Source organism: Phascolarctos cinereus, unplaced genomic scaffold (assembly GCF_003287225.1).
Source record: "Phascolarctos cinereus isolate Bilbo 61053 unplaced genomic scaffold, phaCin_HiC Scaffold_2;HRSCAF=192, whole genome shotgun sequence".
Taxonomy (NCBI): Eukaryota; Metazoa; Chordata; class Mammalia; order Diprotodontia; family Phascolarctidae; genus Phascolarctos; species Phascolarctos cinereus.
Genome location: NW_027555625.1, coordinates 323,280,398 through 323,294,153, shown reverse-complemented (window position 1 = coordinate 323,294,153; position 13,756 = coordinate 323,280,398). Strand labels below are relative to the sequence as shown.

Here is a 13,756-nt window from a genome sequence, read left to right as displayed (position 1 = left end):
GAACGTACAACACGGAAGTTGTACACTGGGAATTCAAATCCAGTTTCCTGACACTAAGTCCAGTGCTTTTACTCTCTACCCTACTACCATTCAGTCTACTACACTGAAAAGTACCCTCTCTATCACCTTTCTTTGATTTCTCAAAAGCTATAGGTTAAGGGTTGGGGAGGTATCAATGTTACCTTTTCTCTTACCTAAAACATCATCATTATCATCATTTAAATAGTAATAATACATAACTGCAAAACACTCTACATTTATCCTTTCATTGAATTCTATCTCTATGAGATAGATGCTATTGTCATTCCCATTTTACAGATGAGAAAAGTGAGAATTTAAAGATTAAGTGACTTGCCAAGGGTCACACAGCTAGTAAGTGTCTGAAGTAGGACGCCAGTCTAGAACACTATCCACTCTGCAGACTAGCTTTCTTATTACTTTCAATAGCTGGAAAGTAGCAAGGGGTTCATATTAGTCTCAGATCCCCATGGAGTTATTAAGAGAAGGGAGGGGCTTTGGCATTTTGGAGGATAAACATTGCTTTGACTCATACCTTCTCCATATTCTGTAGTTCCTGGAGCTGTTCCACTTGAATCCATCCAAGGAGGGCCCTTTGAGGAGAAGATCTATGTCCAGTGGAAACCTCCCAATGAGACCAATGGCCTGATCACGCTCTATGAGGTAAGACTTGCCCAAGTGGTAAAGAACCCCTTGAAGGACTTTTTCCAGGGAGATATCTCAGCACTGGCTTGCCAGGCTTCATGTGATGCAAAGTACTTTGAGAATCTGGACAGTATGTGTCCCAGAAAATCAGTGTGTAATCCTGAAAACATCCCTGTGACTGCACAGGAAGAACAGAACTCTGAAGGACATGGCAGGTGGAGAGGTTTGGTTAGTCAGAACTACTCCTGAGGGGAACTCCCTCACTCCTAGAATGGCCTTACCACCATTAGGTCAGTCCTGCACTACCTCAGCCAGTAAAGGGGGAGGAGGGCATCTTGTGTGGCTGAGGGGAAGGTTGTAAAATCTAAACATGTGTTAAGGGATGTCTCAAAAACCACATTTTAATAAATGAAATTAAACAAATTAGATTTTTACAATTAGCTTCCAATGCTTATTCCCTCAGAAAATTGCCAGTATTATAATTGTTCTCTCCTGGACTCAAAGAACTTATCTCAGTACAGACAGAGAGAAATGGCAAATTGGAAATGAGAGGAGATCCTCTGACTCTGCAGTCCCACCACCATTCCACAATAAAAGGCATGAACCAGGGTGGTGGAAGTGTCAGAGGAGAGAAGGGGGCATATATGAAAGATTTTACAAAGGTAAAAATCTAAATGTTTTGGCAATGTATTGGATGACTATGTAGGGGTGTGAGTTAGTAGTAAGGCAGAAGGAGAAGTTGAGGACAGCGTCTAATTTGCAAGCCTGGCTAAATGGGAGAATGGTGGTGTCCTCCAAAGTAATACCAAAAATTAGGAAGAGCAGAGAATTTGAGGGAGAAGATAATGAGTTCAATTTTGAACGAGGAGAACAGAGTGATAGTCTCAAAGGCTGCAGACAGTTCAAGAAGAATGAAGATTTGTTTTAAGTCCATTAGATTTGACAATTGACAATTTAGATCATTGGCAACTTTGGAGAGAGCACTTTCAGTTGAGTGATGAGGTGGGAAGCTGTACTGCAGAGAGTTTAGAAGAGAGCAAGAGGAAAAGGGAGTGGAGGCATCAGTTATAAATCAGCCTTCTCAAGTCTAGCTACATAGTAGGGGAGAAATATAGGACAGTACCTAGTGGGGATGGATAGAACAAATGGGAATTTTTGAGGATGGGAGAGACATGGGCATGCTCATAGGGGAAGCAAACAGAAAACAAACAGGAGAGATTGACGACCAGTGAGAGAGTAGGGATGATAGAGGAGGTAATCTACTGGACAAGATGAGTTGGAATGGGATCATTTGGAGAAGTGAAGGAGGAGATGGTGGTAGAAAGCATCTAAGGGAAGTGAGATGAGGAAGAGAGGAGAAGAGGAAACTCTCACCAAATGGCCTCAGTTTTTTTTTCAGTGAATTGTAAGGCAAGATTCCCAGCTGAAAAGGTGGGGAGAAAAGAGAGCCATGAGAGATTTGAGAAAGGATCAAAAGGTTTGGAAAAGCCAAAAAGTGGAATAGTAATTCAGTTAGGGAAGTGTAAAAAGATTACCTTGCTGCACTCAGGGTCCAATTGAAATTATGTAAATTAAATTCAATAAAATGCTAATTGAGTGCCTACGATGACAGATGCCAAGGAAGACACAAAAGTAACTGAGAAATGTCCCCTGCTCTCAAGAAGCTTATAATCTAAGATGTTATAATAAGATGGATACACAAACAATTACAGCATAAGTAAAAATAGAGTATGGTAAGTACATGAAAAAAGGCATAAACAAAATACTGTAAAACATCCAAGGAAGGAAAATTTATTTCCAGCTGGTGGGAACAGGGGTGGTAGAAGTCTTCATGCTCCTTTGAAGAAGTGACATTTAAATAGGACCTAGAATTATGGAGTGGTAGGGTTTCAACAAGCAGAAATGGGAAGGCAGGAAAGGGAGGACATTCCAGGCATGAGTTATGGTGAAAACAATGGCATGAAGGCAGGAGAGCCTATTTCTTTGGAACAGTGAGCAGGCCAGTCTGAATAGAGCACAGAGTAAGTGCAAGAAAGGAAATAGTGTGAGAAGAATCTTGTTCCTAGTTGAGAATGAGCTAGCACTCATTTGCTATAACTTGACTCTTACTTGGGTAGAAAATTTTCTGCAGTGAGAGAAAAACTTGCAAAGGAGCTGGTGTTATAAGTCTTTCATTTTCAAACCAGGCATGAGGTCAGATTGTCAGTGTCTGAAAGGTACAGTGGGATTAATGCAGCAACTTCACACATCTGGAAGCTTGATATTCCAAATAGGCTTCTATTACAAGTGATTTTGGCTTGGTCACTTCAGCTTAGCCCCAAAAGAATGTCTGCCCGTTGTGAAGCTCCTATCCCATATGTTATGATTCATGTTCTGATTTGCTCTCAGTTTCCCTGAATTAGCTGCATAGAACTGGCAATTTTTAGTAATCTAAAACCATGGTGATCTTGGGAGTACAATGGATAGTTCGCTAGACCTGGAGTAGGGAAAACCAGAGTTCAAATCCTAGACCTGTGATTTCCCTGACATAGGGAATTCTAGTAGGAGGACTCTCTTTACCAATGCTGGCCATCACCATCTTTGCAACTTTTAGAGCATTGCCTGTTCACTGAGAGATTTAGTCACTTGCTCAATCTCACCCAACCCTTGTGTCAGAGGAAGGGCTTGAACCAGATTTTCCTGGTTTTGAAGCCAGCTCTCTATTATACCATGCTGCCTCTCATGTATTTTGAGAAGGTAGGTGAACTGGATGACTATTACATATATCTGGTGATTTGTACGAACAGACATGATATCTCCAGGAAAAATTGAGGCAGAATTACTGAAGACAATAAAGGCTTGTACAAGAAACGAAGGATTTTGAGAACACAAGTGGTGTTTTTATCACGGCTGCTGATCAAAAGGCAAAGGCTTCGGAAGAGAAAGACAGACACAGGAAGTGAACAGCCAGTTAAGAGGATGGTTTTTGAGAATAGGATTTTGACATTTGGACCACAGCATAAAATATAGAAGAATGGCATGCTCCTAGCCAGAAATGGAGTGCACCTACCAAGAGCTGGTAAGAATGTGTTTGTTTGTAGTCCAGCCAAATCTTATCAAAAGGGCCTTTTAACTAAAAAGGAAAGAGAAGGGAGAAAACTGTCATTGCACCAAGCTCCCTTCCATTAACAGCAGCAACCGTGTAGAAAGAAGAATAGCAAGAGAGACACCCAGAAATGCATAAGCAACAAAATCAAAGAAAGGAGCCAGCAATTTTAAAAAGACCAATGAATGTAGAGGTCTTTACAAAAATGCATGAAGACTAGGTACCAAGCAAGGTGAATGAAGGTAAGGAAGAAGGTAACTTTGATCTTATACATATCACTGAGGCCTGATGGGATGAGACTCATGACTGGCATATGACATTATTCAGTAGGACTGGGATAGATAAAAATGGAGTATATGGTAGTACCACATATGAAGAATATATATCAGTGTGAAGAAATTCAAGAACTTAGACAGGATAACATGATGAAGAAGATAAATGGAGACAAAAAAAATAGAAGCCATATTGTCATTGTAGTATTCTAGAGATCACTGGGGCAGCTAGGTGTTAACAATAGTACAATTACTCTAGGCACCATGCCTAGAGTCAGGAAGACCTGAGTTCAAATCTGCCCTCAGAAACTTGCTGGCCATGTGACCTTGGGCAAGTCATTTAACCCTGTTTACTCAGGTTCCTCATATGTGAAATGAGCTGGAGAAAGGAAATGGCAAACCACACTCTGCCAAGAAAACCCCAAACGGGGTCAAGCATGCCTGAAAAACTACTGGACAACAACAACATGATATTCTTCTGGATAAAATGAAGAGATATTGGTGAGGTAGCAGTGCAGTTAGGTAGATTTTTAAATGGTTTATTATACCTACCCAAAGAATAGTCATCACAGGTTAACTTACCCTCAAAAGATAGTACGTAGTAGAGGGCCTCTGGGATCTAAGCTTGTTATTTAACACTTTTCTAAGAGTTGTCTATTTAATAGGTGGCATGCTTTTCAGGTTTTCAGGTGACACATGTATAAGTCAAGTCAAGATGCAAGTATTTATCAATTACAGTGTGCATGGAGAGGAATGAAGTGGTGAACGTGACTAGCCTAAACCTTTCTTTAAAATGGAAGTTCCAGAAGAAACTGACCAGTTAGAGAAAGCAGCTGTAGGAATCTTCCAGGGTGAAAAGACTACTAGGCCATGGTAGAAAAAGAGTTCCAAGAGAATCAAGAATAGCACCCAGAGAGGAAATGAGAAGAGGAGAAATAATACATTATATGACAGAATTCTCAAAGTTTCTGAAAAGATGAACCACAAGACTGAATATAATAAAATGAAATTTTATGGTGTTAAATGTAAATACCCTTAGGTTCAAAAAAATCATCTTCACAAGTACAATATGACAGACATATGACTGAGAAGAAGCTCATGTGAAAAAGATCGTTGGGTTTTGTGAACTGCATGCTATATACTTCTTTGCATAAAGATGATTTTGCTGAAAGTACTGAACAGAAACTATGGGTTCATCATATTTTAAAGGACTATACTCTGTATGTCAACACTTGATAAATGTTTTTGTTGAACTTATCTCAGAGGAACCATTAAAAGAAACAAAAGATTAGTAAGTAAATAAATATAGAATCAAGGAAAAGTATCAGACAAAGTTTCTAATGAGGTGCTTATGGACAAAACGGACATGTATTGACTTGATGATAGTATAGTTAAGGTAGACGGAAGCAAAGAAAAATTATTCATGGATCAATAGCAACTCGGAAAGAAGTGTCTAAAAGTACACCAGAGATCTCTTCTGGGCTTATCGTCAATAACTTTGGTGAAAGCATACGTTATATATTTACCAAGTTTATAGATAATATAATTATGGAAGATATAACCAACACATTCTTCACAGAGACAGGGTCCAAAAAGATCATGACAGCCTAGAAAAATGGGCCTGATATAATAACATGAAATATAATAAGGACAAATTTCAGATACTATACTTATTTCAGAATATCAGTGGCACAAATACACAATGGTAGAGGCACAGTTAGACATCCATTCAAATGAAAAGTATTTGGGTTCTAATAAATTTATATGCTCTGAATGAGTCAGTAGTATAATATATGTAGTGCAGAGAAAAGAGTGCTAGATTCAGAGTCAGAAAACCTGGGTTGAAATTCAAATCCTGACACTTTACCTGTGTGACCTTGGGTAATCAATTAACCTTCCTTGAAACCTCAGTTTCCTTTTTAGAAAATGAGGGGCTTGAACTAGATGACTTCTTAGATCTCTTCCAGATCTAGATGTATGACTCTGATCATTGTATATGGTGTCAGAAATAAAAAGCTAATTCAATCTTGGGTTGCAGTAATAGGGGCCTGTTATCCAGAAATAAAGGAAGAGGCAGTTCCATTCTGTGATGCTTTGGTCAGATTGTGTCTAGAGTATTGTGTTCGGTTCCAGGTGCCACATTTTAGGAAGGACCCTGATAAACTTAAGTGAGGACAAAGGAGGAGAATGACCAGGATCACGAGAGTATCATTGGTAATCTTAGGAATGTGTTCATACTTAGCCTTTGCTGCTATAGGCATTCTAGGAGAGGACCAGAGACTGGGCCCTAGGAAGATCAGCTAAAGATATAGGGTCCTTAACCTTGAGAAGAGAAGATTTAGAGGGCATCTTAAGTGTTTGCAAGGTCAACTTGGGAAAGAGAAATTTGACTTGATCTACTTTACTCCAAAGAGCAAAACTAGCAGTCACGGGTAGAAGTTGCAAACAGGTAGCTTTCAGCTCAGTATAAAGATAAACTTTCTAATAATTAGAGCTTTCTGATATAGAGGGGGTGGAGCCAAGACAGCAGAGTGAAAGCAGTGACTTGCTTGAGCTCTCCCCCAAACCCCTCCAAATACCTATAAAAAATGGCTCTGAACAAATTCTAAAGCAGCAGAACCCACAAAAAGAAGAGTGAAACAAATTTCCAGCACAGCACAACCTGGATGGTTGATCGGGAAGGTATATCGCACCAGCTGGGAGCAAACACAGTTTGGCGTGGGTATGCTGGCCACAGCGAACCTGGAGCAGGCCACAGAGGAAGGAATTGCAGGCAGCTGTGGTGGTTTCCAGACTTCTCAATGTACAAATGCCATTCCCTGAGCTCGCCCTGGGGTGGCAGCTGCCTCCTGAGCTTCAGGCCCACAGACTGAGGGGGAATTGAGTGGCTCATCAGAGGGGGATTGCAGGGATCTCTTTGCTGGTACAGGATTCAGCTTCTGACCCACAGACTGAGGGGGAATCAACTGGCTGATCAGAGGGGGATTGCAGGGATCTCTCTGCTGGCACAGGATTCTCTTGCTTTGCCTGTGCTCGGATCTGGGTCATAGTTCTGGGTGGTGGTCCAGGGGCAAGGTAGAGATTGTAGGGGCTGTGGAGAGAAAATCTTCCAGTTCCAAGGCAGAAAAGAGTGCTTGTGATCACTCATAGGCCAGAGCACAGGCCAGGAAAGGAGTAAATATCTCGCCCTTGATCACAGCACCTTGGAAGTACTGAAAATTACAGGCCCTAGAAGTATCTCTGAAAACAGCTGCACAAAACCCCTGAAGCTTGAGACAGTACATTCTCCAAACTGGAAACAGACTTCTACCTTAACAAAGAGTTTATACCTCAAGTAATTGGCCAGGAACATGAGCAAGCAGCACAAAAAGAGTCAGACTATATTATCTTACTTTGATGGCAAAGAAGATCAAAGCACATAACCAGAAGAAGACAAAGAAGCCAAAGTTCCTACATCCAAAGCCTCCAAGAAAAATGTGAATTGGTCCCAGGCCATGGAAGAGCTCAAAAATATTTTGAGAAGCACGTAAGAGAAGTAAAGGAAAAACAGAGAATGATGCTAAAGGGGACCTAAAAAAAATACTGAAGAAAATAAGACCTTAAAAAATAGCCTAGGGGCAGCTAGGTGGCACAGTGGATAGAGTACCCGCCCTGGATTCAGGAGGACCTGAGTTCAAATCTGGCCTCTGACACATAACACTTACTAGCTGTGTGACCCTGGGCAAGTCACTTAACCCCATTGCCTAGCTTAAAAAAAAATAGCCTAACCCAAATGGCAAAAGAGCTCCAAAAAGCCAATGAGGAGAAGAATGCCCTAAAAAGAAAAATTGGCCAAATGGAAGAGGAAGCTTACTGAAGAAAATACTTCATTAAAAATTAGAATAGAGCAATTCGAAGTTAGCGACTTTATGAGAAATCAAGACACTGTAAAACAAATAGAAAGAGTGAAAAATTAGAAAATAATGTCAAATATCTCATTGGAAAAACAACTGACCTGGAAAATAGATCCAGGAGAAAGAATTTTAAAAAATTATCGGACTATCTGAAAGCCATGATCCGAAAAAGAGCCTAAACATCATCTTTCACAAAATTATCAAGGAAAACTGCCCTGATATTTTAGAACCAGGGGGCAAAATAGAAATTGAAAGGATCCACAGATCTCCTCCTGAAAGAGATCCCCAAAGGAAAACTCTTAGGAATATTGTAGCCAAATTCCAGATTTTCAAGGTCAAGGAGAAAATATTACAAGCAGCCAGAAAGAAACAATTCAAGTACTGTGGAAAACACAATCAGGATAACACAAGATTTAGCAGCTTCTACATTAAGGGACCGCAGGGCATGGAATATAATATTCTGGAGGGCAAAGGAGATAAAATTACAACCAAGAATCACCTACCCAGCAAAACTGAGTATAATCCTTCAGGGGAAAAAAATGGTCATTCAGTGAAATAGAGGACTTTCAAACATTCTTGATGAAAAGACCAGAGCTGAAAGAAAATTTGACTTTCAAATACAAGATTCAAGTGGAACATGAAGAGGTAAACAGGAAAGAGAAATCATAAGAGACTTATTAAGGTTGAACTGTTTACATTCCTGCATGGAAAGATGATATTTATAACTCATGAGACCTTTGTCAGTATTAGGGTAGTTGGAGGGAAAAAAATTATATGTATGTGTATATATATATAGATAGATATAGATAGATAGAGCACACAGGGTGAGTTGAAGATAAAGGGGTCATATCTGGAGAATAAAAATAAGGGGTGAGAGAGGATTATACTGGGAGAAGAAAAAAGGGAGAGGTAGAATGGGGTAAATTATCTCACAAAAAAAACATAGAAGAGAAGGCTCTTACAGTGGAAGGGAAACAGGGGAAGGTGAGAGGAAATGAGGGAATCTTATTCTCATAGGATTTGGCTTAAGGAGGGAATAACATACACACTCAATTGGGTATGGAAAGTTGTCTTACCCTACAGGAAAATAGGTGGAGAAGAGGACAAGAGAGCAGGGAAATGATAGAGAGGAGGACAGATTGGAAAAGGGGGTAAACAGAAGCAAACACTTCTGAGGAGGGACAGGGTCAAAAGAAAGAATAGAATAAATGGGGGGGAGCGGGATAGGATTAAGGGAAATAGAGTTAGTTTTTCACAGACTGACTACTATGGAAGTGTTTTGCATGACTGCACATGTATAACCTATATTGAGCTGCTTGCCTTTTCAATGGGGGTGGGTGGGTAGGGAGGAAGGGAGAAAATTTGGGACCCAAAGTTTTAAAAACACATATTAAAAAAATGTTTTTACATGCAACTGGCAAATAAGAAATACAGGAAATGGGGTACAGAAATCTATCCTGCCCTACAGGAAAGCAGGAGAGGAAGGGGTTAAGAGAAGGGGGAGAGAGATAGAAGGGAGGGCAGACTAGGGGAAGGGAAATTCAGAACACATGCCATCTTGTGGTGGGGGGAGGGGCAAGATGGTGTGAAAAATTGGAACTCAAAATCTTTTGGAAATAAATGTTGAAAACTAAAAATAAATAAATTTAAAAAGAAAAAAAATAATTAGAGCTTTCTAAAAGTGGAAAGGGATGCTTCGGGAGATGGTGTCTGCCGGGAGCTGAAGGTGTTATGGGATCAAAAGGAGAAGAGGATGTGAAAAAGAATGGAACTTGCTGTGTTGGAGTTGGGAAGGGGTTGTCAAAAGGAGGAGATGGGGTCTGCTATGCCCTAAGCTTCTCTAAGAGCCTGACAAAGTTGCCTCTGGGCTGGTGTCTGGTTGTGGAGCTGGAGAGACTGACTTGAGAAGGAGTAGGGGCTGAGAATGACATCCATTAGGCGTTCAGAGAACAAGTGACAAGCTTAACTAAAGGGTTCTTAGAGGGGAGTAGCATGGCCTAAGATTACAGAGGCAGGCTGAAGCTAGATCTTGAAGGGCCTTGGATGATAGTGACCTTTGTGGTGTGGAGCCACTGACTTGGTGTCGAGACAATGAGAGTCATAATATGAGCAGAGAGTCAATTCACTGTGTATGTGGGAGAAAAGCAGAGTAACAGTGATCCAGAGAAAGTATAAGCAGGTTTTATTGAGGGAGCTTGGAAAGAGGGAGAGAGGAGAGGAGAGAATGAATCCTGCATGAGGATGAGTTGTCCATGTATGTGTGTGCAGAACTGGGTGGATAACTCTATGAGTTCCCAGGGTGACGCTGACAAGCCCTGAGATGAGTCCTCGCTAGGCATTGAGCCCTGACGTGACGATTGATCTAGAACAGGAAGGATCTCGAGAGGCCATTTAGTTCAAGCCCCTTTATTTTATAAATAAGGAAGCAGAGGCCCAGAAACTGACCTGATGAAAAGTCACATAAGTAGTATCTAGGACAGGGTTTAAATCCAGCCCACCTGACTCCAAAGCCAGGTTTCTTTCTTCTTTGCCATATCCCTGCCTTCAAGTAATTGTTTACAATGAGGTTACACTAAGGTTCCCCTGAGATTTGAATTCAGATAGCTATATTCAGAGTCCAGGGTGCTAACCATTATACCATGGAGGGAACTGAAAGAGGCAAGATGGGGTAGTAGAAAGATCCCTGGATTTGGAGTCAGAGATTTGAACTTTGATCTTTGTGATTTTGGGCAAGTGACTTAATCTCTCTGGGTTTCATTTTCACATGGCAGCTAAGTAGTACAGCGGGTAAAGTGCTAGACCTGGAGTCGGCAAGACCTAAGTTTAAATCCGGTCTCAGATGCTTGATAGCTATGGGACCCTGGGCAAGTCACTTAATCTCTGCTTGCCTCAGTTCCCTCATCCATAAAATGGGGATAATAATGGCACCTACCTCTGAGGGTTGTGGTGAAGATAAAATGAGGTATTTTTAAAGTGCTTTGCAAACCTCTGAGTGCTATATAAATACGAAGTATTATTGTTGTAATTTTCATTGGTAAAATGAGGGGGTTGAACTAGAAGATATGTGATATCTTATCCATCTTTCTGTTCTAAGATCCCGTAAGTTCAGGCTGTGTACTAGACAGCTGGGTGCTAGAAACACCCTCGCCAGATGTAAAATCAGAATTGGTACTACAAAATGTACTGTGTTCTGAGCTCAAGGGAAGAGACACAGGGTGATCCAGGGCATAGGACTTATCCCAATTTTGTGACAATAGCTTTCTTATCTTTAGTGGTCTTTCAGCAGTGGCCCAATGACCACTTCTCAGGAATGTTGCAGATGGGTTTCTTGTTCAGACAGAGAAGGTTCAAGCTAGGCAATCTCTAAGCTTTCTTGAAGCTCAGAGATTCTGTGAATTGAAGCAGAGTGAAATGGGTAAAGTATTTTGTTTTTTGTTTTTTGTAAGTCAGTAGGGGCCCAGCTTCCCTGGAAGCTGCAGAGCCTTTTGCCAGCAAGTTTGTATGCTGGTGTATAATAGCATGGACCTGACTCAGGGGTGCAGATGGCAACAGGAGAGGGGTGACCAGGCAATGCCCGACACAGAAATAGAACAGAACAGATCTGAAAGAACAGGATTAGTGGCCAAGGGTTTATGCTCTAGTGTGTTGTGGTGAAACAGCACATGGCAGATAAAGAGAAGAAAGCCAATTTATGCAGTAATCTCAAAAAAGATGGAAGGCGTAAACAGGATCATACCAAAAGGGATGTTTTTCTTAGAGAAGAGTTGATCAGTCAACATGCAATTGTTAAGCATTTACTATATTCCAGGCATTGTGCTAATCATTGGAGATATAAAGAAAGGACCCCCCCCCAAAAAAAGATAACAGTCCTTACTCTCAAGGAACATATATTCTAATGGTAAAAAAAAGTGACATGTAAGCAACTTGGTACATATGAGATATATAGAGAGAGAGTACATATGAGGTAATATGAAAGGAGAGGTAGTTAGGTGGCTCAGTGAATAGAGCACTGGGCCTGGAATCAGGAAGACCTGAGTTCAAATGCAGCCTCAGCAACTCACTAGCTTTGTGACCCTGGGCCAGTCACTTAACTTTTGTTTGCCTTGGAGAAGGAAATGGCAAACCCCTCCAGTATCTTTGCTAAGAAGACATCCCATGGACAGTATGGTTCACAGGATCATGAAGAGTCAGACTCAACTAAATGAGTGAATAACACAACACGATTTGGAAGGAGAAAGGCTAATATGGGGAAAAAACCATGGGGCATCAAAGGGCAGAGCTAGGGCCCCTGGTTAAAGGAAGATTTTTTTTTTCCCTTGGTGAGAGCTGTCCAACAATAGAAAGGGCTGCCTCAGAAGGAAAAGAGCTCTTATCTCTGGATGTTCTCAAACAGAGCCTGGGTGACCCTTTGTTGGTGCTGTTTAGGGGAGATTCATACGCCAGGTGAGGCTGGAGCTGGGTGATCTCTGAGGTACCATTCAACGCTGAGATTCTTGGATTTTTTTTTGAAGAAAAAAACCCATCAAAGTCTGCAAATACAGGCAGCAGCTGTAACTTGTAGGACGAAGCAAACATCCTTAATTTAAGCAAAGAAAGGAACAAAAAGTCAATTGCTCACTCCTCCAAAAGTTTGTTTTTGAATATAAATCCCTAGCGAAGATATTCAATTTCTGATGATGAAAAGAAGAATAGCAATTGGATGAATGATGGGCTTGATATTTTTTATTAAATTATTCTATTAATTGCTTGAGTGGAAATGCTTTGACAATTATAATGTGCTTTCCAAATGCAAGATAATAATAATAATAATAATAATAATAATAATAATAATAATAATATAATAATAATATAATAATAATAATAATAATGGCCTCACATTTAGGTAGAAATGTATAAAATTTTAAAGGCATTTTCTCGTGTGTAATCTCATCTGATCATCACACAACCCTGTGAGGTTGATAATCAATTGGTCAACAATTATGAGAGTGCCTACTATGTTCCAGGCCAAGGATATAAAGACAAAACCAAAGAAGCTTTCATTTAAATGGAGAAGACTAATCATCACAAAAAAAGTAAATGTAAAGGGTATCTATATCTATATCTATATCTATATCTATATCTATATATATATGTGTGTGTGTATATATATGTATATATATATATTTTTTTTATATATGTGCACACATACACACATATGTATGTGTGTGTATGTGTGTGTATGTAAGCTAAATAGAAAGTAATTGGTAGAGAGCAGAGCAGTAAGATCTGGGAAAGGGGAATTGAGGAAGGCCTCACGAAGTAGGTGTCACCCGAGTCGTTGAAGGAAGCTGGAATTTCTAAGAAGTAGGGGCGTGTGGGGAGAAGGAAATGCATTCTTGGCATGGGCAGCAGCCTGAGGAAAGGTAGAGAGGCGGGAGACCAAATCTTGGGCACTAAGAACAGCAAGCAAACTCATTTAGTAGCAACAAAGGGGATATGCGGGAGAGTAATGTGTAATAAGCCTGCACAGGGAGGCTGGAGTCAGATTGTGGAGGACTTAGCAACAGAGAATTATTGGTTATTAAAGCAGAGAGGTACCATTAGAATCATCTGTTTCAACCTGCTCATTGTACACATGTGTAAACCAAAGACCAGAGATGTATTATTCCCATTTTGTAGATTAAAGATGAGGAAAGTACTTGTTTACAAGGTGTCATTTGATGGCCTTTTACACCCAGTAAAGCCTAAAATTCCACAAAGCCTGTAAAGATACTCACATCCCTACCCCTACTCATACATATATGTATATAGACACTATATATGTATATATAATATGTATGCACATGTATATCACATATATGTAC

The 13,756-nt window shown here is 40.4% G+C and overlaps 1 protein-coding gene across 9 annotated transcripts in view; it reads left to right on the top strand.

Moving 5' to 3' along the window:
* The window catches only part of PTPRT (protein tyrosine phosphatase receptor type T), a 1,323,147-nt gene that overhangs the window by 949,728 nt on the left and 359,663 nt on the right, over positions 1 to 13,756 (top strand). For all 9 annotated transcript variants that reach the window (XM_020998700.2, XM_020998699.2, XM_020998698.2 and 6 more), the window contains one exon: positions 572 to 681. In XM_020998700.2, the coding sequence (XP_020854359.1) occupies positions 572 to 681 (110 nt within the window). The remainder of the gene's footprint in view (positions 1 to 571; positions 682 to 13,756) is intronic.